This window comes from Suillus clintonianus (genome assembly GCF_016758775.1).
Source record: "Suillus clintonianus strain FC179 chromosome Unknown DEU56scaffold_191, whole genome shotgun sequence".
NCBI lineage: Eukaryota > Fungi > Basidiomycota > Agaricomycetes > Boletales > Suillaceae > Suillus > Suillus clintonianus.
This window is the reverse complement of record NW_024539415.1, coordinates 19,468-44,572: the sequence shown is the minus strand read 5'-3', so window position 1 is coordinate 44,572 and position 25,105 is coordinate 19,468. Positions and strand designations below refer to the sequence as shown.

General features: G+C 48.7%; 6 protein-coding genes across 6 annotated transcripts; 2 read left to right on the top strand and 4 right to left on the bottom strand.

Moving 5' to 3' along the window:
• DEU56DRAFT_985323 (casein kinase I) lies at positions 1-1,103 on the bottom strand (the record flags this gene model as incomplete). Its single annotated transcript, XM_041360058.1, has 3 exons — positions 1-645; positions 696-970; positions 1,031-1,103. The coding sequence occupies 3 exons, from the start codon at positions 1,101-1,103 to the stop codon at positions 1-3; spliced, it is 993 nt and encodes a 330-aa protein (XP_041201050.1).
• Positions 1,104-10,095: 8,992 nt separating this feature from the next.
• On the bottom strand, positions 10,096-12,672 carry DEU56DRAFT_212327 (WD40-repeat-containing domain protein). The gene is made up of 8 exons (XM_041345093.1): positions 11,418-12,672; positions 11,342-11,356; positions 11,111-11,290; positions 10,900-11,055; positions 10,748-10,852; positions 10,535-10,678; positions 10,316-10,478; positions 10,096-10,256 (listed from the first exon to the last, which is right to left on the bottom strand). Exons 1-8 carry the CDS (start codon positions 12,537-12,539, stop codon positions 10,237-10,239), a joined length of 1,905 nt encoding a protein of 634 aa, XP_041201049.1. The 5' UTR covers positions 12,540-12,672; the 3' UTR covers positions 10,096-10,236.
• Positions 12,673-14,212: 1,540 nt separating this feature from the next.
• On the top strand, positions 14,213-15,976 carry DEU56DRAFT_919971 (uncharacterized protein; the record flags this gene model as incomplete). Its single annotated transcript, XM_041358361.1, has 8 exons — positions 14,213-14,252; positions 14,310-14,367; positions 14,413-14,460; positions 14,516-14,646; positions 14,694-14,791; positions 14,846-15,139; positions 15,305-15,510; positions 15,817-15,976. 8 exons carry the CDS (start codon positions 14,213-14,215, stop codon positions 15,974-15,976), a joined length of 1,035 nt encoding a protein of 344 aa, XP_041201048.1.
• A 96-nt stretch (positions 15,977-16,072) lies between these two features.
• On the top strand, positions 16,073-16,434 carry DEU56DRAFT_762145 (uncharacterized protein; the record flags this gene model as incomplete). The annotated part of the gene is made up of 2 exons (XM_041350642.1): positions 16,073-16,162; positions 16,213-16,434. 2 exons carry the CDS (start codon positions 16,073-16,075, stop codon positions 16,432-16,434), a joined length of 312 nt encoding a protein of 103 aa, XP_041201047.1.
• A 383-nt stretch (positions 16,435-16,817) lies between these two features.
• On the bottom strand, positions 16,818-19,060 carry DEU56DRAFT_919969 (WD40-repeat-containing domain protein; the record flags this gene model as incomplete). The annotated part of the gene is made up of 7 exons (XM_041358360.1): positions 16,818-17,018; positions 17,077-17,220; positions 17,291-17,367; positions 17,424-17,598; positions 17,653-17,832; positions 17,958-18,023; positions 18,074-19,060. 7 exons carry the CDS (start codon positions 19,058-19,060, stop codon positions 16,818-16,820), a joined length of 1,830 nt encoding a protein of 609 aa, XP_041201046.1.
• Positions 19,061-21,845: 2,785 nt separating this feature from the next.
• DEU56DRAFT_843375 (uncharacterized protein) lies at positions 21,846-22,267 on the bottom strand. Its single transcript, XM_041355074.1, has 2 exons — positions 22,117-22,267; positions 21,846-22,059 (listed from the first exon to the last, which is right to left on the bottom strand). Exons 1-2 carry the CDS (start codon positions 22,153-22,155, stop codon positions 21,859-21,861), a joined length of 240 nt encoding a protein of 79 aa, XP_041201045.1. The 5' UTR covers positions 22,156-22,267; the 3' UTR covers positions 21,846-21,858.
• Between the last annotated feature and the right edge of the window lie 2,838 nt (positions 22,268-25,105).

Here is a 25,105-nt window from a genome sequence, read left to right as displayed (position 1 = left end):
TCACACACGAGTAGATCTGCGAAGTGGTGTTGCATCCGGCAGACATGGGGCCGCCTCGACCATCCAGCGTTCATTGGAGATTGGAGGGTGATGTGTGGTGTGATTATCAGGCATGCTGAAATCCAGCGAGCATGTAGATGGCGCAGCCAAGGTGTCTTGAAGACCACAAAGCAATGAACGGAGATGCTCATAGTCGGGGTCTTCCGAGAACGCAAGAGAGCGCGTGTAGATGAGAACACTTGCAAATTCGACGGGAATTCCACTGCATAAGACTTCAATGGTGGTGTTGACCTTGCGCTCGAGTATGGAAGAGCTGGAGAGTTTCTCGTGGTCACTGATTAACCATGGAAGGGAGCCGCGTAACAGATAGATCAACATGTATGTAAGCGATTCAAGGTCGTCACGACGACCCAGGTCAACTCCTAAGTGGTTGTTGATTGAAGCGAAGGCAGGAGTGCCGGTGAGACGTTGATTCTGACGAAAGGGAATATGGACTCTGGTTGCAGTGTCCCAGTATTCCTTCGCGATACCGAAATCGATTATAAATGCAGTGTGCTTCAAATGTCCAAGGCCCATCAAGACATTCTGCGGTTTGATATCGCAGTGAACATAATTGTTTGAGTGGATGTACTCAAGACGTGAGAGCTGGAAAACGGGTTAGCCTATCTGCAACAACCCAGCACGAACCGACTGACCAGTTGGATTCCTAGATTGACAACAGTATGAAGGCTAAATTTTCGATCATGTGCGAGGAAAAGATCATGCAGTGATGGCCCAAGGAGGCCGAGAACCAAAGCATGATATGTTGATTCTCGACCGAACCAGAGAGCGCGGGGTATCCCAACTCCACCTTCAAGTCGTTTCAGAATGGCGTATTCGCGTTGTACAGAAGATGGCTGGGCTGTGATGGATTCGAGTTTTACGGCAACTGCATCATCTTTGATGATATTCCAAGCGTGGTACACAACAGCTAAGTAGGGTCCATAGTATGTTAATTTTTATAATTATAGTCAGCTTGTGAACAACACACCGTATGAACCAGATCCCAAAACATCTCCGAGTCTGAATCTACCGTCAACTCGTATCGGGACCTTATGGTTCATGGTGGGTATACTATGAGATAACTTGAGCCTTGAGGCCTCGAGGAGCAACAGTCGAACTAACTGGGTATGAGACTTCGACAAAGACGTGATTTCGTATTTATAAATCAGCTTGAGCTGGCCTCAAGCCAGCTCGAGCCGCTGTTGATTATTTTTGGCTCACAGTTGGTTCGTGGGACTCCAAACGGCTAATGAACCAGACCAAACTATATATAAGTAGCTTGGCTCACTAGGATAGCCAAAATACTTGCAAACCGATGAACGCCAAGCCGGAGCGGGCCGTAGCCGAGCTGCGGTTGTACTAATGACGATGACGATCGAGAAAGGAAATACACAGTTGATGCTTGACATCCAACAACTTCCATCAACGAACCACTGTAGGGATCCCGCGATGGAGATAGGAAGACAACTTTATGCATGGTTCATCTGACGAACTCCCTTGAACCTCGATTACCAGATTACCCAGACGCCTGTTGACTTCTGTTCCCTGGCGGAGATCCGGAGATCAAGCGCTGCATGCTGCTTCCTTTGATCAAGATTGCACTATCTTGTCAATGCAATCTGCAGCATTGAAGAATCAGTCTCTGCTATCGAACGGGCGTTTATCCGGTAACTACCGATGAAGTACGTTCTTTGATCTTTCGAAATTCGTTGTCTGCTCCTTGTGTCGTCCCCAGTGTCCATATTCCCTACCAAGCTATCAATAGACACCTGCGCTCGACCACATGCTGCCCAAGAACCATACTTGTTTCACTCCAGCTCACCTTCGAAACTCAAACACAAATGCAGGCCGAGGAAGCAGAAAATGGAGACGGGAGCGATGTCGACCTCAAGGATGGGTGACGTGTCGTAGTTCGCGAAGAATTTTGTTCGAGCATAAAACAAGAACTACGACATCAAGTCCTCTGTTCTCCTGGTTTGGCATTTACAAATATCTTCATAGACAAACTTCCTTCGATCGGTCTGGTAGGGCAGACTGTAGTATGGGATCATACGATCTTGAACATCCGTGTTCACAGACGGCTTGGATGACTATCTGTCCCACCGACGCTCGCGTCGATTTAACGAGCCCAAGCTACTTCAGTAGCAAGGATGGCCAGCAGATTATGTGCGCACACATGTACGTTTCTTTCGAGATGATTGCCTATCATTAGTCGGCAACAGCAAACGAAAGGTAAGGCTCTCCTTAGGCTTCTTCGATTCGCAGCTGGGAAGCAGTGGCTCTGGACCGAAAGCGCTCAGACGCTCGGACCCGAAGAAATCGACGAAGAATATATGTCGAAGGAGCACATTGCCGTATGGCGCAGATACATTTTATAGTCGGTGGTGAGGAGGCCTGGAGTCTGGGTATGTAAAAATTGTAGAATGTTTGGTCTGTTGTTGTGGGATGAGCTAGCATACGATACAAGTACAAAGGGCAATATCAAGGCGAAAATCAGAACGGTGCAAGATCTCTGTTAAAATGCACGTCGAACTGCTCGCGCGGGGGCAGCATCTCCATTGGCAGGATATAGTGCGCTTTGTTCTCTATTGAGAGCTGAGTGGACGATGGGTGAGGATCAGGGCCAGGTGACAATAATGAAGACTTGCCAGGGACCCAAGCACGGAAGACGGCCTTCGTGGGTTCATCACTCATGTTCATCATGTGAAGGTACGCTTCGAGCGCTGATCCAACTTGACCTGCCCTGACAAGTGCATGGCAGCGGTGCTGGTTTGCGTTTTGCCACAAAGATTTGAGGTCCCAGCCGAAAAGCTGCACAAGCACGCGGATGAGAAACAAAAGTAGTTGAGAAACAAAAGGATTTGAGGTCGCGTCGTGTCAACTTACCACAACAAAGTTCTCATACATAGAATGGATGTCCAATTTAGAAAAGAAAGTGCTAGCGTTGACAGCAGCAGTGAAGTGGTCAGCAGCTTCTTGATGAAGGTCGCTATTCATAGCTATGGTCCCAAGCTGGCCCCGCAAATACGCCTGGTGTGGGGAGTGAAGAAATGCATTGAGCACACGAATATGGGCTTGATTAAATGCATAATACTCACTTCTACGACACGACAAGCGATAGGTTCGGCATTGGAACGGGCAGCTAGCTCTTGGACAGGTAGTAGTGCCTCTTCATCATTATTTGCATTGAACAATGCGATAGCCTGAAAACCGTGATGAAGGATAAAATATGAATAGAAGATTACCTGCCTTGATCAAGAAAAGGAAATGAGACATTTTTAAATCTGTGCTCGTGAACGTGAACGCAAGGTCAAATGCTTTCATCGCGTCGTGAACCTGCTGTTTTCCGCAGAGGGCGATACCCTTGGAAATATAGCCTATCAAGGAGGGTTGAATGCTAACGGACTATATCACAGTCCAGGTTAGCCTACGTTAAAAGGCCATGTTTCATCGGCGTATCTTACCTTGATCGCATCATCAAACGCGTGATCCCAGTCGAATTTGCGTGCCATGACGATTGAGCGACTGGCATAGGAGTCGTAGTTGTTGGGATCGGCGTCGATCTCTTGTGTCAGCAGCACTTCGGCAGTGTGCAAGTCCCCCGCGGTGCATGCATTGTGCACGGTCGTGTTGATAGCCAGGATCTACGTGAAGGCGGTGGCATGCTCAAATTGTGTTTCACAAGCCAAGGGTGGAAACGTGCCTTTGAATCAGCTGAGTCCTGAGCCTTGGCACCAAAGACGCGAGATTAGATGATGAAAAGGAAGGAGACCATTGCGACTTTACCGCTTCCTCGGACACTGCCCATTCAGAGATCTTCTTATCACTACCTCCGCCGAAAATATGCTTGCCATCCATGGAAAAAGCAATACATTGTAGGTTGGCGGAGTGCTGGATGGGTAGAAGCGGGAACTGCCAGAGGCGGACGTAGTTGTCACCACACGCAGAGGCGACAATGGTGCCAGAAGCATTCACCGCAAGGCTGGTGATACTTGCTGAATGGCCTGCCCAGGGCTGACCGACCTGCGTCCAGGTTGATGTATCCCACTCCCTTATGGTGGGATCGTCGCTATCGCATGCCGAGAGAAGGCGAGTGCCACCAGGCGTCCACGCAAGTGACAAGTGATATGCTCCATTGACTGGACTCCTGAAGTCTGCGAGGCGTGTTTTTGCGCTTGGATTCCATATTTGAATATTACTGTTGGTTGCGATAGCAAGAAGCTCGCTGGACGGCGAATACCGAACACAATTGACACGTGCATCACAGCTTAGATTTCCTTGCAGGCGCCACGTAGTTGCACTGACACTCCACAGCTTCGTGTCCTCCGCTGAACCAGCTGTTGCCAGTTCTGAACTATCTAGGGAAAAATCCAGCGAGCGGATGCTACCGGGGTGAGCTTCCATAGCTGGGGTTAAGGATTCTCCAGTTTCTCCATCCCAGGTAATGACCTTTCCGCTTCCATCACCGCTTGCTATCAATTGCCCATTTCGTGATACCGCCAATGCGTTCACTTTGCTGAGATGCCCCTCCATTTTCTTCAACATAGTACCTTCCTTCAAGTCCCACAGACGAAGCGTCTTGTCTTCTGAGCCTGTGACGATCCGTTGTCTATCAGGGAAAACTGCGACTACTGATACGCTTGCTTGATGGTTTTCAAACGCTCGAATGGGGGCGGTGAGCTGTGCCATCTTATTGGAAGTTGATCGTGTAGGGCAAGGTCAAGGTAGGTTTGGCGTAGGGATTGTGGGTATCTTGCACTAGGCCGCAGATGTGCGCGAACTGGGTGCGTTCTTATTTTGATTCCAGTATATTGGGAAACTGATTTTCCTCGTATTTTATTAGACGCCTCAGACATGAGGCTGTTAACATAAGCCTTGACACATACGTCCAACTCGTGTTGCTGCATTTTTGCAGACGAGTCATCGAGCTATTCTGATGCTATGACCAACGACTACTAGGCAGGTGTTAAAGAACACTATCGCATATGTGGGGGTGAATGCATCATCCGTTGACCGATAAAGCAGCTGGATGTCAAGATTCAGCAGCAGCAAGCACAATCTTCGACAGTCGTTATGGTTTCAATTCCGTCACGATTTGTTACTGCCTTACTGGTACCACTGCTATTAATATGACCCGAACTACCCTTGAACATGCTATACCCGAAAGCCAATCAACTCTATTCCAGCTACAGTTCACTTTCACTGCAGGCCCCCACGAGGCAGATAGGAAGACACAATGCATGAATATTCATCTTACCGGCTACGCTTGCACCTCAATTATCTAGACACATGTCGGCTTCTGTTCTTTTACATGACAAGCCCCATGCGGGCTGCTTCCTTTGATTTCATTTGGGGTCGGCACTATCTTTTTGCTGCAATCTGAATTGAAAACGATCGATAATCAGTCGTTCAGACTCTGCGCTATCGGACGGGCGTGTATCCGTTGGAGGCCACAGCCCGGAAACTACCGATTCAGTACGTTATTTTATCATCCTTTTCGTTACCTGCTCCTTGTGCCGTCCACAGTGCCCGTGTTGCCATGTTCCCCACCATGATATTACTATCAATGAACGCCCGCGCTCAATCACCTACCGCTCAAGAAGCACCCGCGTTCCAATTTCTGCTCGTCTTCAAAACAAAAATACAAGTGTAGCCCCCATGACGGTGCAGTCCGCGTATAGGTGCGAACGGAGTGATTCAATGACGCTTATTATTACTCCAAGTGTTCGACAGCACTCTCAAATGGACCCAATGGCCGCATCATTCAACCATCAAGAAAACCAATCGCGGGCACTCACAGTTTTTCACGGCCGTTATGCGAGCTCAAATCCATTACTCCCCAAGTGCAACCACGCAGCCAAGGTCAGGACATGATATCGAGTGAGGTCAACTCAAACATTGTCAGTCATCTGGCGAAGACTCGGAGCCCACATGTGCTCTCATCTAATCATGGCATCTCACAGTGTACAGTCTTTAGCATCATCAGAAATTGACGATAACCATACACATAGCGGATCACGATGACTTCGTAAGTACTTGGTAATCGCGATAGCGTCGTGTGGTGGTCCGAACTCCATGAATCGGGAATGGTGGCATTGATATTATAATGCACGCCCAGGAAGGAATTGTTTGGTTTGCAGTCTGATGTGAGTTGAAGGAACGCATGGTGGAGGAATGCTGCGACTCTCGATCGAAGGTTAAGATCTACCTTGGACTTCAAGAATTTGAAAAAGGGTATGCGCCGGGTGAACGAGCTGCCGTATGGCACAAATGCGATTCATAGTAGGCGGTAGGGAGGGACTCGGGGTGTGTAAGCGTTGTACATGAAATATTTGGTCTGTTTTTATACTTTGAGCCGTCATACGATAAATTTACAAAAGAATAAATGCAATGCTGAGTAACTATACAATAGATCTCCGTGATTCAAAATGCGTGTCGCGTCGAGGGTAGCATCTTCATGGGCAGAATGCAGCGACCTTCATTCTTTCTTGAGAGCTAATTGAAACGTGGTTGAGAATCGCAGCGTGCGACATCGCTGAAGACTTACCAGCGAACCAAGCACGCAAGCTCGCCTTCGTTGCTTCATCACTCGCGTCCACCATAGATTCGTACGTCGTGAATGCTTCTCCAACTCTACCTGCCCGAATAAGTGCACGACATAGTTCCTTGTGGGCTGTTTGCCACAACGACTCGAGGTCCCACCCGAAGAGCTGCAAAAAACACGCAGTTAAGCATGAAAAGGATTGTCTGTTGCATCATATCAACGTACCACGGTGAAATCCCCATACATATGATGAATTGGCGATTTCGAAAAGAAGGCGCTAGCCCTGACAGCGGAAGTGAAGTGATTAACAGCTTCAGCCTTACGAAGCCAGCTACCCAAGGCAATGGTTCCCAGTTGGACACGGAGATACGCCTGATCCGGGAAGTGCGGCATGATCAGTGTCAGCGTACGGACCTGGACTTGATACTCACTTCAACTACACGACAAGCAACAGGATCAATATCGGGAAAATCGGTGACTAGTTCTTGGACGCGCAGCATGGCCTCCTCGTGTTTATTTGCGTTGAATAGTGCGATAGCCTGAAATACATAATGAAGCGTGGAGTGTGCAATAAAAGCATAACTTGCCTTGATCAAGAAAAGGAAATGAGTTGTCCTTGAATTACCGTCAGCTGATGTGAACGCGAGGTCAAAAGCTTTCATGGCATCCTGGAGCCGCCTTTTCCCGTAGAGGGCAATGCCCTTGGCGATATAACCAGTTAACGATGGATTTATGCGAATTGACTATGCCAGGGTCGATGTTAGCATATGTGAAGGTGCATGATAACTCACTTCATTTGCATCTCGAAGAGCATGGTCCCAGTCGTGTTTGCGTGACATAACGAATGAGCGAGTGGCATAGGAAGTGTAGTCGTTGGGGTTGGCCGTGATCTCTTGCGCGAGTATCTTTTCAGCTGTAGACAATTCCCCAGAAATGCATGCATTGCGGGCGCTCGTGGTGATAACGAGGATCTGCGGTATGCTTGAATTGGATTATCAGAGTCAATATTAATGATGGAAACGTACCTTTGAATCAGAACTTTGAGCCTTGAAATCAAAAAGGACGAAGGATGAGATGAACGATCATGACGAAGTGGGATATCGATGGGGAAAGCACCTTTGACTTGTGAGTATCCTCCGGCAAAGCATCTCGGTGTACATTCCACTCTGAGATCTTCTGATCATCACCTCCGCTGAGTATGTGCTTGCCATCCATAGAGAAAGTGACACAGCACACCCGGTCAGAGTGCTGGAAGACAGAGATCGTTCGTTGATCTGAGAGGCGCCATAGACGGACTTGCTTGTCATCAGATGCAGAAGCGACGAGCGTGCCAGCAGGATGAATGGCAATGACATTGATATCGTTAGTGTGTCCTGTCCAAGCATCGCCGACCTGCTCCCAGGTGGATGTATCCCACTCCCGTATGGTAGGATCTTCATAATTGCCGGATGAAAGAAGGCCTGTGCCATCGGGTGTCCAGGCGAGCGAGCAGTTGTACGAGCCATGACCGTTAAATTTTGCAACACGGTGCCTCGTGCCTGGATTATAAATCTCAATATTCTTGGCTGTTGAGATAGCAAGATGTCCGCCAGAAGGCGAATAACGGACGCAGAAGATACGATCATTACACAGGATCGGACTTCCTTGCAACTGCCAGGTTTTCGTGTCCCATAACTTGGCCTTTTGGTCCATTGAAACAGTGGCTAGCACTGTACCACTGGGTGAAAAGTCCAACGATATGATTCCGGACTGGGTCTTGATGGCTTTGGTGAGATATTCACCAGTTGCTCCATGCCAGGCAATGACCTCTCCCTTATCATCACCGCTTGCTATCAATTGCCCATCTTGTGATACCGCCAATGCCCACACCTCACTATTATGCCCTGCCATCATCTTCAACAATACACCCGTCCTCAAGTCCCACATACGAAGCCAGGAGTCCGACGAGGCGGTGACCATACGCTGTCTATCAGGGAAAACTGCGACTGCGAGTACTGTTTGATAATGATCCTCAAACTCTCGGGCGGGTGCGATGCCGGGCATGAAGAAATTCGACATTTTCCTGGAGGCTGATGGTATTCAGTACGGTCAAGATGGACTTGCTGGAGGGATTGTGGCGGTCTTGTGCTAAGTTGCAGAGGTGCGTTCATTGGGCGTCTTTATACTGCTCCACAGCATTAACCTCATCAGAATTCCCAAGACGCATTCAGCTGTTATCATAGGCGCCTTCGTGTTGCCACTGATGAGTCTCCTCGTGCCAGGACCGACTCTTCATTACAGGTAGGTGTTGAACAGCGCTATTGAATAGACTTGGTCCTTCAACCGTTGAGACCAATATCCAAGCCCTTGCCAGCTCAAATCTGATTTGCGCAACGACCTTTAAATCCCCTCCACGTCCCGGAGGTCGTACGCTTCCTTCCTGCATGTGACACGCCCATCGCTATATATGGTTGGCAGTTGCGTTCACTACTAAATGTGGTTTGTGTGGCCACGGGCAACTACCGCAGACATAGAATCAGGAACATATGTATTCCCACCTATTTGATATCTTCGAACTCTCCGCTGATGCATCTCGAAATCATGGCTCCCTACCGTCAATGACGAGCATGACATTGCGGAAACGCGTCGATTTTATTCGAGCACACCGTAGCGAGGGTCACGTGAAGTATGTCTATTCATATGTCGCTTTGTATTTGCAGAAACATCTGCGGTGGCTAGCACGTATTCCTGCGTGAATACCCCACTTACACGCATCGCTCGGCCGACCAATCTGCCAAAAATGGATGTCGGATGTGCACGTACATATACGTTTCACCTATGCTCGGAATAACGGGCGATATCCATATCTAACGTGGCCCAATTTCTGCTTGATAACGAAGCTGCGCAATGCATAGGTGTGCTAGACGTATATTTCCCTCAGAAATTGACTCACTTCCAGCTCAGCAGATCGGGAGAGTAGAATGTTCAAAGGCATTTACCCTCTTCCCATATCTTGGGAGCTTGGTAAGCCCATATACTATTGTGAATACGTCACTTTCCGTCGTCACATCCATATTTACCTTCTCTCCTGGTGTAGTCTCATCACATCCCATACAACAGCACGTATATATATATTTCTTCTTTCCGTGTTCAAGCTTTAAACCTTAATCGTCAAAGCCAAGCTCACGATTTGGGCTACGCGGAGCGCAGCAAATTATGTCTTGGTAGTCTCAAACCGACGTTTTGGAGAGACGCACCAGTTATGGAGTCAGTCCGTACCCAGTAATTCAGGACATGCTCACACTCATCACCACAACCAACTCGTGCCCACAGGACCAGTTGGCAACGGGCCAAGAATCAACCAAGTTCCCGCACAATAAGTACCCGTGAGCTGGAATTCGCCTTGCTTACTCCAAATGCCTATTGGAGCATGGGTTAGCCAGTAATGTCGATGAGACTTATCTCTTAGATGAACGAACTACAACTAGTGGGTCTCAGCTTACGGAGTAACGATCTCCTGCGACTATCTTTGGGTTGTAGTACATTTCATGTCTTTCTCTAACTCAAAGGTAATGTCGTGGTGCAAATCAGAATGACGTAGAGATCTCCGTGTTACAATATGCATGGGTAACTAAAACGCAGCATCTCCGTTGACAGTGGTAGAATGCGCTTCATTCAAATTCATCGAGATCTGATGGAAATACGAGTCAGCATCACGATATCGCACAGGTAACATTACTGAAGACTTGCCAGACGTCCAAGCAAGAAAGATGGCCTTCGTGGATTCATCACTCATGTCCATCATGTGTCGGTAAGATTCGAGGGCTGCCCCAAATCGGGCTGTCCGGAGTAGTGCATGGCACCGTTGCTGATTTGCAATTTGCCACAAGGACTTAAGGTCCCAGCCAAAAAGCTGCACAACGTGTAAATGAGCATATCAACATGTTCGGTTGAATAATATCAGCGCACCACGACAAAATCCTCATACTGAGAATGAATGTCCAATTTAGAGAAGAAAGCACCTGCTTTGACAGCGGCAGTGAAGTGGCCAGCAGCTTCATGGTGACGGGCGCCATTCACGGCAACGATTCCCAGCTGTACTCGCATATACGCCTGGTGTGCGAAGAACAGAAAAATAAGTGAGTACACGAACCGAGACTCGACCAAATACGTGATACTTACCTCCACGACACGACAAGCCAGAGGATCAGGATTGGGACGGATAGCTAGTTCTTGGACGGGGATCACACCCTCTTTATCTTGATTTGCATTGAACAACGCGAAGGACTGAAAACTGTTATCACGCACGACGTACGAATAGAAAAGCTACCTGCCTTGATCAAGAAAAGAAAATGAGCCTTCTTTGAATCTCCGTCCGTGAACGTGAACGCGAGGTCAAATGCTTTCATTGCGTCCCAGAGCTGTTGTTTGCCGCAGAGGGCGAGACCCTTGCAGATATGGCCTATGAGGGAGGGCTTAATGCTGACAGACTATGTCACGATCCGAGTTAGCCTAACAACGTGGGGACAGGTCGATGTATCTTACGGCAGTTGCATCATGAAGCGCTTGGTCCCAGTCCAACTTTCTCGCCATAACAAATGAGCGATTGGCGTAGGAGACGTAGTTCTTGGAATCAGTATTGATCTCTTGTGTGAGCGACCGTTCGGCGGTGGGCAAGTCCCCAAAAATGCATGCATTGCGGGCTCTCGGGTTCATAACGAGGATCTGCACAATACATATTAACATTAACGTTGTCCTGTAAAACCAAAGACATGCCTCGAAACATTGAGGCTTGTCATAAAACACGCTAGATGAGCAGTGACGAAGGGATAGTAAATCACTGGGTGCTTACGATGATTTGATGCTGACTTGCATTCTTTGTCGCGTTATCATCTGGAATATCCTTCGGCAAAGCATTCTTGCGCGAGATGAGATAACGAAGGGGCTGTTCATTGGGAGCATCCTCCGCCAAAGCGTCCTCGGGTACTGCCCACTCTGAGATTATCTCATCAAGCCATCCGCAGCCAAGGATGCGCCTGCCATCAGTAGAGAAGGTGACACGCTGCAGGGTGCAGCCCGGGTCCGAGTTGGAAACGGCGATCATGATGGTTCGTCGATCTGAGATCCGCCAGAGCCCAACATGACCACCTACAGATGCGAACGCGATGAGGGTGCCAGTGGGATGAATGGCAATGGTGGGGACACATTTCATATAAGTATCGTCCGTCCATGGATCGCCGACCTGCTGCCAGGTCAATGGATCCCATTCACGTATGTTTGGATCGTTATAACAGCCTCCCGAGAGCAGCCGTGTGCCATCGGGCATCCACGCGAGTGCTAAGTTCTCATTTTTGTGACCCTTGAATTTTGCGACGCATTGCCTTGTGGCTGGATTATATATTTCGACGTTCTTCGTTGTCGCGATGGCGAGATGTTCACCAGACGGGGAATACCGAACGCAGTGGGTTATGTCGCGATATTGGCCACTGCACACGATTAGACCATGGAATTGCCATGTTTCTGTACTCCACAGCTTCACCTCATCCGATGATGAACTGGCAGTGGCCAGTACTGCGCCATTGGGAGAAAAGTCAAGTGTTGAAATCGCATAGAAGTGGGCTTTGATGGCTTCGGTGAGAGATTCGCCACTTTCTCCCTCCCAGGCAATGAACTCTCCCCTCTTATCACCGCTTGCTATCAATTTCCCATCTCGTGATACCGCCAAGCTCCGTACTTTATCGTAGTGTCCCTCCATCTTCTTCATCACATCACCTGTGTTCAAGTCCCACAGACGAAGCGTCCTGTCTTTCGAGCAGGAGACCATACGCCGTCCATCAGGCAAAACTGCGAGTGAATTTACGCCTTCTTTATAATCTTCAAATGCTGGAAGTGATTTGGTGATCTGTGGTTTTTTGATACAAGTTTGTGGCGTTGAGCATGATCGAGGTGAACTTGTTGGAGGGATTGTGGTCATCTTGTGGCTGAGATTGCTCTAAATTGCAAAGGTGAGTACAGTAAGTCATTGGGCGTCTTCATACCGGTATTAACCTCGTCAGACGCCCAACACACGAGGCTGTTATCATAAGCGCCTGGTATGCGTCCGGCTTGCTTCGCCGCGGCTTTACAGATAAGACAAATATGTTTTCCTAATGCCAGGTGCTGAGCAACACTATCGAATGGACCCTAATCCTTCAACCGTTGATAATCCAGTATCGCGGACAGGCACAATATTTTATGGCCGTTTGGCGCAAACAACAGTCTTTCATATGCTTCCGACCTGAATTAACTGCAATTCCAGGATTTTCAGGTTTCCCTCCGTGCCAGTGTTGGTGCGTTTGACACCGGGACACACTTGGTACCTTTGAAAATTTTATGGTCTCATCGATCACGACATTGAGTTTGTCAACAGTCTCATACTGTCTCAATGGAGCGAGAAATTGGCCAGCTAGACACACGCGCTATAGCGCATCTGCATGTTGTGTCCACTGCTAATAATGAAGGAACATGAGCGTGTGAAGCCTAATGAATACATTGTGGGCAGAGTAAGTGGTAGGTAGTATCCGGAATAGAGAGAAGTGAATAGAAAAATAGTCCGCGCCGTTTGCAGCTCACCTCATAACCCGCATAATGGACACTATCCATAATCCATCATCTCATAGCATAGCACGCGCCAATCTCGGAGTGTAGGAGAACCTCGGAGAGCCAGTACTCCAGAATCCAGATGGCTCCGTCGACAATAGATGAAAGCTGCTCGGTAGCCCGAGAAAGGATGTTTTAATGGGGAGAACGGGTATGAGATGGTTACGGTGTCTTCCGCAGGGATGACTTATGAATTGTCGTCCAGCGACCAGAGCAAAATTTGCCGCATGACAAATCCTGCTGACGTTACAGTGGTGGTTGACTACTGAGATTTAACTCTTGACTCGAAACGTTAACTGTACCCAGCTGAGTCTGGTAGCACTACTCAGGAAAACACGCTTGTCCAACGGCAGACATGCTGCCTGGGTATTTAGTAAATACTGATGCTATTAATTGCTTCTGACTCTTGTTCCAGGACACATTCATGCTCGAATTCGTCACTCGCTGTATCGTCGCATTCAGCTATATCATCTAGATCCGACTCACACTCTCGCAAACCGTCCCCCAGGTGGTGTTACCTTCCCCTATGGCATTGTCAGCTCCATCGTACTCACATCATTCAGCTTTTCTGTGTGCATCGTTTGCATGACCTTAATTACGAAATCAACTCAATTCTACATTTTTCCTTGGTGTGCTAAATGTGTCGTACCAATTAGTCCAGGAGAAGCAAACATCACAGGCCGCTCAGTCTCGCATAATGTTGGCGTGCCACTTTTTCTGACGTGTCTGACCTCCGTATTCCCCACCCACATGTTCTCCCACTAACTCTACTCGGTCATCTTTGGTCTCAGCACGTAGTGTAATCATACCAGCGTCCATCGTGCCGAACGCCCCTCAACAACATGGAAATACACGTCGTGTAGCCATCACCTAAACCATCAACCTCTTCTCTCCCTCTCAGCCAAAATCCATCCACAGTACTCCTACACCATCTTCTCCTACCACTCGTATCACCTACCACTAACCTCAACTTCAATCCTCGTTACCATAATGCGTTATTGCACCCTCATGCCCGGAAGCTGGGAAGGACAATATATCAGACTAGAAGGTAGGTCACTCTGTATCACTTTCGTATCTCTTTGAGATCCTCACACTCTATCTACAGTCAGAAGCACAAAAAACCTTCAAGTCCCTTCTGAGCGCATACCCGCAGGCATTTACGTGTCCATCAATGTCGACTCAAGGACACGCTGAAAATCATCCATCAGAGTCTTCTCATCCGACAAATCTGTAGCGTGGGGAGATACCGTGACCCTGTAAAGTCCCTCAAAATTTTCGGACGCGATTCGAGAACTCATCCTCAATTTATAGAACACATGCATCACCTTCATTATCAGTGGAGATTTCCTATGAGGTCGACCGAATGCTTGGCAATGGCGAAGTCATCGGAAAACTTCAAACATCGTGGGATGACCTGCTCGATCATGGAGATGAACCATTCGGTGAGTAACCTACTTCTCATCCATGCTTATCCACTCACATCCCGTAGAATTGTCCTTCCCACCCATCCGCGGTGTCACTCCTTCGCTCACGCTGAAGGCCGCTGTTGTACACGCTTGCGATAACAAGGACAATGCACTATTTGACGTGGGTGATGCTAGCCTCTGCGGTTAGCTTTTGCTGACGGAGCACCAACTGTAGTCCCTCGTAGACTGCGAGATTGCTCGAGAGACAGATGCGGGCCACGCACGATATGCCGAATACGTTACCAGCAAGACAGTCTCTCACCTGAACGATGCTTTACAACGTTTTCAGTCGGTTATGGACCGCTGTTCGGTCGACCATCCTGACTACGCAGCAGCTCTCACCAACTTCGCATGGGCCCGCCTTCTAGGCTATATTCGAAACCATCTCCATGACATTGATACCCCCACTTTCCTCTTCCATACATCACTTGCATTGCGTCCTTGCAGAGCAGGGCCGTGGGCAACAGTGGTCATTGGCCTCCCGACTCAAGACTCCAGTTGAAGACCTCGAATCGGGACATCCACATCTGGCCCGCAATTTTTTGGAGCTGAGCAAGCGCGTTTCCAACGCTGCTAAGGGTTCTGCAGCCATCACCGACAGAGCCGCTGCTGATCAAGCAGCAACATAGTATAGGAGACTTACCGCGCAATCGGATTCTCGCGGTTCCTACTTCCACCTTCGTACGAAGACTTGCAAGTTGCAGCTCTCAATGGCCCAGTCATCATTCTCATTGGCAGCAAATACTCGTGCAGCGCCATCATTGTCCCGACGTCAGGAGAGCCCCATAATGTTGCCTTGCCATCTATCGCCCCCGCAGATCTCGAGGATCTCAAGGATCGGTTCGCCAGGGCAATACCGCAAGCTTCGAAGATGGGCCTAAACCAGCCGCGCAATGATCTGATTGTCCTCTAGCGGGCGGTATGGGACGATATCATGCTACCCGTCGTCAACGTACTCGAGCATACCCTTAAATTAAAGCGCCAGTCTCGAATATGACTGTGTCCAACTGCGGCCTTCACATCCATTCCTCTTCACGCAGCTCGCCCATTTCGAACAAAGGCAGATCGCTCTGGAAAGGAGCCGTGTCTGGAGGATCTCTACATCTGTTCTTACACGCCAACACTTTCGGCGCTGATCAGATCTAGGCAGATGATGAAGAAGGGTGCGACTCCGTCCTTCGTGGCTATCGGACAGGGTCAACCGCGTACAGGCAAAGGCAAGGCACTCTTAGCTGTCGACAGTTGGATCGAGCTTGTCCCTGCGACAGCCAACCGTTCCACTCTTTCTGGCAGCGCAGCCACATGAGCAGGCGCACTTGAAGCCTTGGAACAGAACATTTGGGTGCATCTCGCTTGTCACGGCAAGCAGGACTACGACTAGCCGTACAATTCCCATTTCGTCATGATGGACGCACCTCTCACGTTACTCGACATCATGGAGAAAGATATTCCGCATGCTGAGTTCGCGTTTCGGCGTGTCATACCGCCGCCGGTGATAAGGAGACACCCGACGAAGTCATTCATCTTGCAGCTGGACTTCAGTTTTCAGGGTTCAAAAGCGTCGTTGGCACGCTGTGGGAGGTTGACTATGCTGTCGCAAAACACGTCGTTGAAGCTTTCTATGAGAATATGGCCAAGAAGTTGGGGGATGGCGAGTTCATGGACTGTACGAAGGCGGCTTGGGCACTGAACCGTGCTACTCACGCCGTGAAGACGAAGGTGCCGCTCGAGCAGAGGATGGTTTTCATACATATTGGTGTGTAGTTCTACTATATCGCATTGCTTCGTCTGGTCCATATTCGCAATTTGTAGCCTCCGTCGCCACATAATTTATTAAATGGTAATACATCGTTGGGCTTAATCGTACCTGAGGACCCTTACCGTTTTTCAGTATAAGTACATTTCCTACATTCTAGCGCAATTATAATCAGCATCGACGTCTCATTCCCGCACTCGCTACCCATCAGTATTATCCTTAGTCAACAACTAACATCTCTGTCTTGCCCCGTTCCTCATCATTACACTCTCGTTATCTATCAGCTAACTATATTCTTCCAATACCTTCCAGCGGTCTACACATCCTTCGCACTCGCGCGCTCCAGTGCATTCTCATATATACATTTATCAAGATCTGATGGAAATACAAGTCAGCATCGTCGCACGGGTAACATTACCGAAAACTTGCCAGACGTCCAAGCAAGAAAGTGGGCCTTCGTGGGTTCGTCACTCATGTCCATCATGTGTCGGTAAGATTCGAGGGCTGCCCCAAATCGGGCTGTCCGGAGTAGTGCATATAACCGTTTCAGATTTGCAACTTCCCACAAGGACTCGAGATCCCAGCCAAAAAGCTGCAAAGCGCGCGCAGTTAAGCATAACAGCGACGCCAGGTTGATTAAATTAACGCACCACGACAAAATCCTCATACATAGAATGAATGTCCAATTTAGAGAAGAAAGCACCTGCTTCGACAGCGGCAGTGAAGTGATCAGCAGCTTCATGGTGACGGGCGCCATTCGCGGCAATGGTTCCCAGCTGGACTCGCATATACGCCTGGTGTGCGAAGCGCAAAAAAAATAAGTGAGCACACGAACCGAGACTTGACCAAATACGTGATACTTACTTCCACGACACGACAAGCCAGAGGATCAGGATTGGGACGGATAGCTAGTTCTTGGACGGGGAGCACACCCTCTTCATCTTGATTTGCATTGAAAAATGCGATGGACTGAAAACTGTTATCAAGCACGGCGTACGAATAGGAAAGCTACCTGCCTTAATCAAGAAAAGGTAATGAGCCTTCTTTGAATCTCCGTCCGTGAATGTGAACGCGAGGTCAAAGGCTTTCGTTGCGTCCCAGAACTGTTGTTTGCCGCAGAGGGCGAGGCCCTTGGTGAAATAGCCTATGAGGGAGGGCTTAATGCTGACAGACTATGATCCGAGTTAGCCTAACGATGTGGAGTATCACAGGTCGATGTATCTTACGGCAGTTGCATCATGAAGCGCTTGGTCCCAGTCCAACTTTCTCGCCATAACGAATGAGCGATTGGCGTAGGAGACGTAGTTCTTGGAATTATCATCGATCTCTTGTGTGAGCGACTGTTCGGCGGTGGGCAAGTCCCCAGATATGCACGCATTGCGGACTCTCGAGTTCATAACGAGGATCTGCATAAGGCATATTAATATTGGCGTTGTCCTGTCAAATCAAATACATGCCTCGAAACATTGAGGCTTGTCATAAAACACGCGAGATGAGCTGACGAAGGGATAGTAAATCACTGGGTGCTTACGATGATCCGATGCTGACTTGTGTTCTTTGTCGCGTTATCATCTGGAATATCCTTCGGCAAAGCATCCTTGCTCAAGATGAGATGACGAAGGGGGCAGGAAATCAACAGGAGAGTACCTTTGATGGCTGTTCACCGGAAGCATCCTCCCCCAACGCGTCCTTGGGTACTGCCCACTCTGAGATTGCGTTATCATAATCTCTGTGGCCAAGGATGTGCCCGCCATCAGTGGAGAAGGTGACACCGTGACACTGCACGCCTCCTATAGTGCGCTTTGAGCGGAAGACGGCGATGGTTCGTCGATCCGAGATCCGCCAGAGCCGAACATCACCATCTCCAGATACAAACGCGACAAGGGTGCCAGTGGGATGAATGGCAATGGTGCGGACGCATTTCATATAAGTATCGTCCGTCCATGGATTGCCGACCTGCTGCCAGGTCAATGGATCCCATTCCCGTATGTTTGGATCGTGATAACTGCCTCCCGAGAGCAGCCGTGTGCCATCGGGCATCCACGCGAGTGCTAAGTTCTCACGTCTGTGACCCTTGAATTTTGCGACGCATTGCCTTGTGGCTGGATTGTATATATTGATGTTCTCCTCTGACGCGATGGCAAGATGTTCGCCAGACGGGGAATACCGAACGCAGTGGATTGTGCACTCGAACAGGCGACGGTTGTTGCACACGATTGGATCTCCATGGATTTGCCATGTTTCTGTACTCCATAGATTCACCTCACCCGAAAATATACTGGCAGTGGCAAGTACCGCGCCATTGGGAGAAAAGTCAAGCGATTTGATCGCATAGGAGTGGGCTTTGATGGCTTCCGTGAGAGATTCGCCACTTTCTCCCTCCCAGGCAATGAACTCTCCGCTCTCATCACCGCTTGCTATCAATTTCCCATCTAGTGATACCGCCAAGGCCAGTACTTTATCGTAGTGTCCCTCCATCTTCTTCATCACATCACCTGTCTTCAAGTCCCACAGACGAAGCGTCCTGTCATTCGAGCAGGAGACCATACGCCGTCCATCAGGCAAAACTACGAGTGCATTTACTCGTTCGTTATGAGCTCCAAATTTTCGAAGGGTGGTGATGAGCTGTGGCATGTTGCTGCAGGTTGGTGGTGTTGAGCACGACCGAGGTGGACTCGTCGGAGGAATGATGGTCACCTTGCGGCTGAGAGATTACTCTAAGTTGCGAAGGTGAATTGCACTCGGTCATTGGGCGTCTTCGCAGCGTTATTAACCTCTTGTCAGACGCCCAATACACGAGGCTGTTATCATAAGCGCCTGGGCATGCGTCCGACTTGCTTCGCCACAGCTTTCCAGATAAGACAACATGTTTTCCTAATGCCAGGTGCTGAGCAACACTTTCGGAAGGACCCCAATCCTTCAACCGTTGATAATCCAATATAGGCACAATATTTCATGGCTGTTTAGGACAACAGTCTTTCATAGACTTCCGATGGCCGCTCATCCGAATATTAGTGAACTGCAATTCCACGGATCCATCCAGGACTTTCAGGTTTCCCCCCGTGCCAGTGTTGTTGCGTTTGACACCGGGACACACTTGGTACCTTTGAAAAGTTCGTGGTCTCATCAATCACGACATTGAGTTTATCAACAATCTCACACCGTCTCAATGAAGCGAGAAATTGACCAGCTAGCCACGCGCTACAGTGCATCTAGATGGCATCTCCACTGCTGATGAAGGAACAGGTGCTTGTGAAGTCTAATGAATACATTGTGGGCAGAGTAAGTGGTAGGTAGTATCCGGAATAGAGAGCAATAAATATAAAAATTGTCCACGTCGTTTGCAGCTCACCTCATAACCCGCATAATGGACACTATCCGTAATCCATCATCTCATAGCATAGCACGCACCAATTTCAGCGTGTAGGAAAACCTCGGAGAGCCAGTACTGCAGATGGCTCCGTCGACGATAGATGAAAGCCGCTCGGTAGCCCGAGAAAGGATAGATCTTCCGCAGGATGACTTGGGCCTGAGTTGTCGTCCAGTCACAATCCCTATGTGTGGACAGGGGTGTTGGATCCGGAATGACATTGAGAAGGCTTTGCGTATTTCGGAAAAGATAAAGAACGGGTCTGCGGCCAGCGAAGAGAGCAAAATTTGCCGCATGACAAATCCTGCTGACGTGATCATTCTTACGTTGACTAGATTCAACTCTTTTGACTCGAAACGTTGACTCGTCACTCCAGTGTCCACTGCGTGGTGCACCGGACAATATTAATATTAATACGAATGGCTGAGGAGTGTACGTGTCACCTTTCATTCCCATTTGCCATTATAGAGTTGAATATCCTTTGTTATTCTTCAGCCCGCATGCTATACATCATTCACATTTGCGTAGTCGTACAACCGACGTGCAACCCTCCCGAGGATTAGTGCTGTAGACCGAGAATAAGGTTACTCATTTGTTCTCCGCATCACGGTGAATATATGTGCCTCCACTCAAGTGTCAATAGTAAAGACAAACTCATATCTGAGAAGAAAGCATCAGGTAGGTGGTCCATTGGAATCGAGTAACGAGAATCATTGACTCGTATGCGTCGTTACTCCAGTGTTCTCAATTTCAGCGGCAGGGTCCTCATGCACTAGGCCTGATTATTTGAGGTCTTCTAGCCCAGAAGCGTGAGGATGCTGAGAAAGTAAGGTGTGCATCACTATTCAATGGGCGAGATGTCAACTTAGCACATACCTTTGTGTATGCCATATTCACATCAGAAGTCTCTTCTGTCGACTGGAGATGCAACTCCTGCTTGTTTCCAAGTATTTTTTCCTGGGCCCTCAGTCGTCTGTCGTCCGATAGTTTCAACGAAGTTGTAACATCTTTTATATTTGTTTCGCCTTTTGACGCCCAAGCCGATGCGCATGTATTACCACTGATGCTATGCTTGTTACAGGCTCTAATTATGTGAATCCAGGTCTGTGGCACAATAGCACCGCGGCGGCAGATCCAGGTGTGATGGTATGTTTTCGACCTTAAATTGACACTTCATGAGCGCTTCGTCGGTCAAAACTCCAACCCCTGACGGTTGGCTCCACCATCCTGGGCAAATTTTTCTATTAATTTTGAGATGTGTGTACGGTGTTCACTGTGCGTTCAGATTCCTATTTGTTGCTGAAGCCTAGGGTGCATTACATTCTGATTACAATCATGCCAAGTATGAGGTGCCTTGCTGAACGGAGCCACGGGGGATCGCGTTCAGTTGAACAACACTGAGTGACCTGTTTTTTTGTTCATGTCAATTCAGTACTGAGGGGTTGCGATGCGACAGAATACAATTCTAGCGTATCTTTAACTTGTACTTGTTGTCTTCTTCAGTATTTTATTCACTGCAAGATGAATATCAAAGAAATGTCGTTCCTTACCGGTTCGTTAGTTGTTTTTGCAGCTGACAAGCAGTGACATACAGTCGGAGCCTACAACAGGTGCAATAGCAGTACGCTTGTGGCGATCAGGTTACATACTTCAAGTCATGGACCATCAAGTGGGTTTCAATTTCTATCTCATAGGTCTGCATCTGGTGCGGTACTCTTAAAGGGATTAACCAGCGGAATCATGATTCGATGGAGCCTGATGAATCGCCTAGCCTTGTCTGAAGTCTTCAGATTAATAACTTGGACCATAGCGTATCGTGCTGACTTCGTACTGTTGACAGCGCCATGTATGGTTGCCCGTGTGAGAAAATTGGATAGAGGACGAGAAGCACAGGGGAACCATTCACCAAAGTAATGACATAGGCAAATATGGGGATAGATCAGTGGAGGGAACGTGTGAAGCGGGAAATGCAGCGGCTCTCGATGATCGATGGTGTTGAGAACTGACACGTCGGGTTTCAAGCAAAGGGCACGCGCCGCGGATATGCAAGCATTGTAGTACATTATATTTCCTGAAACCTTATGTGAACCAGCATGCGATACAAGTACAAAGGGCGATTTTTTGCATATGCAAGTAGGTGATATGAAGGTGTGGATGAAGAATGCTCAAGCTCACCCGCACTCCAAAACACACGAGTAGCCGCTCGCTGCAAGGGCAGCATCTTCGTTGACGGCGTGGAGTGCGCTTCAACTCCCATTAAGACCTGAGGGAAACACAAGTGAGCATCGTAGCACGGGTAGTATTACTACTGAAGACTTGCTAGGTATCCAAGCAAGGAAGATGGCCTTCGTGGGTTCATCACTCATGTCCATCATGTATCGGTACGCTTCGAGCGCTGTTCCAGCCTTATCAGCCCGGAGAAGTGTATGGCAGCGTTGCTGGTTTGCAGTTTGCCACAAGGATTTGAGGTCCCAGCCGAAAAGCTACACAAGCACGCAGTTGAGAATAAAAAGGATGTTTGGTCGCGTCATATCAACGTACCACGACAAAGTCCTCGTACATAGAATGAATGTCCAATTTGGAAAAGAAAGCGCTAGCATCGACGGCGGCAGTGAAGTGGTCAGCGGCTTCTTTGTGGAGGCCGCCATCTATGGCAATGGTTCCTAGCTGGACCCGCAAATACGCCTAATGTGGAGAGCACAGATAATGCATTGAGCACACGAATCTGTGCTTGATTGAATTCATGATACTCACTTCTACAACACGACAAGCCAGAGGATCAGCATTGGGACGGGCAGCTAGCTCTTGGACAGGAAGCACCGCCTCTTCTTCTTTACTGGCATTGAACAACGCGGTAGCCTAAAACCAATAATGAAGCAGAGAATGCGAATCAAAAGGTGCTACATGCCTTGATCAAGAAAAGGAAATGAATCGTCTTCAAATTTGTGTTCGTGAACGTGAATGCGAGGTCAAACGCTTTCGTCGCGTCCCAGACTTGTTGTTTTCCGCATAGGGCAATGCCCTTGGAGATATAGCCCATGAAGGAGGGCTCAATGCTAACGGACTATGTCATGATTCAAGTTAGCCTGCATCAAGAAGCACAATGGGTCACCGTTTCTTACCTTGACTGCATCATTGAGCGCATGATCCCAGTTGAGTTGTCGCGCCATGATGATTGAGCGATTGGCATATGAGTTGTAGTTATCGGGATCAGCATCAATTTCTGCGGTCAGCAGCTCTTCAGCAGTAGGCAGGTCTCCAATTATGCATGCGTCGCGGGCTGTCGCATTTATATCGAGAATCTGCATGAAACATGTTGGTGTTGCGGTACTATAAGAGAGCTGTATCTGGGTGAATATACCTTGAAATCAGAATCTTGAGCCTTGACATAAAAGATGAGGAGTTAGTTAACGAAGTGGCAGAAAGATTAACCGGGCTTACTTGGTGTGCGGCTTGTTCCTTGGGACCATCCTGCGGCCAAAAATCCTCGGGTACCGGCCACTCTAAGATCTTCCTCATCCCCACTTCCACTGAGAATATACCTGCCATCTGCGGAGAAGGCGACACAGTACAACTCATTAGAGTGCTTGAATATGGCGATGGTTTGTCGATTAGACAGCTGCCAGAGGCGAACATGGTTGTCTTCGGATGCGGAGGCAATGAGTGTGCCATTGGAGTTCAAGGCAATGGCAATGGCTGTGATACCGAGGGAATGGCCCTCCAAGCGATCACCGACTTACTTCCAGGTTGATGAATCCCACTCTCGCATCGTGGGATCGTTCCCTTCGCCCAATGAAAAAAGACGTGTGCCATCGTGCGTCCATACGGGTGAGTAGTTCGCTCCGTTGACTGCTGCCTGGAATTTTGCGACACACTCCCTCCTGCCTGGTTGCCATATTTGGATATCGCTGTCTGTCGCGATGGCAAGATGTTCGCCAGACGGCGAATACCGAACGCAGCGAACCCCTGCACCACAAAGGATATAATTTCCTTGCTCCTGCCACGTTTTCGTATTACACAGCCTTGTCGTTTGATCCAACGAACCGGTGGCCAGCAGGGTGCCATCTGGGGAAAAGTCCAGTGATAGGATCCAACTGGTGTGGACTTTGATGACTTGAGTGAGAGGTTCGCCGGTGTCTCCATCCCAGGCGATCAGTTCTCCGTTCTCTCCACCGCTTGCCATCAATTTCCCATCTCGTGATACTACCAATGACCATACCCTGGCGTTATGCCGCTCCATTTTCTTCAACATAACGCCTTCCTTCATGTCCCACAGGCAAAGTGTCTTGTCGTACGATCCCGTCACCATCCTTCGTCTATCGGGAAAAACTGCCACGCTGGATACAGATTCATTATGTCCTTCAAATTCTCGAACGGGTGTGGTACTTGGGATGAGTTCCGCCATTTTACTGGAGGTTGGTGGTCTTGAGCACGGCGTGGACTAGCTGGAAGGTTCTGGACGTGAGCGAATAAGTATCTCACGACTAAAATTCAAAATTCCAAAATCAACCTGATACGTCTGGGCAACGGTAGTAGACAGCACGCGGCAGCGTGCGTCAAGAAGCGTCGACCGGGCATTTTTACTAATGCCGATTTCATTACAATATTGACCTTCTTCCGAGTCGTGTCTCCCCTTAGACGCCCCAGATAAATCTTCGGCACGTGCATCGTCGCGAGCTCTCTTCCGATGTCGTAATCAACTATCACTGCAGGTGAAGAACAACAAGTACTAGTATCAAATGAAGCCAATCCTTCGACCGTGGACAAACCCTCCGAGTCCATGTTATTTCCTGAATGATTATAGGCTTAGCTGCACTGGTGCACACTACCGTAGCTATGATCACACTTGGTTTTTGCCTACCCCCCTCGCGATCCGCTTCCCCACGAGTAAACATAGCAGATGTGAAGACCAAAACATTAACCTCCCTCCGATGCCCGCGACTCCCGAGTCCATCGTTGATGAAGCCCGAAACACAAACACCTGTCACAAACAACGGGCATGACAGAGCCCCCAAATGGACACGTCTTGATCTCGCAAACAGCAGATACCGAAAGCCATATCGAGTTCTCTCTTCACGCCATTCATATTTGCAATCATGAGGATCGTGAAGACCTCTTCAGACAATGTCCCACGTATAAAGACATCCATTGCCATCGCGCAATATATATGGACAGTCCATAGTATCGTTGAAAGTCGTTAATAACCATCTGCATCGGCCATCAAGTCGACTTCAAACCGTTGACAGCGCTGTATACATATAGGTGTCCGAATACCAATACTGAAATCCTGACAGTCCGAGTCTGAGTGT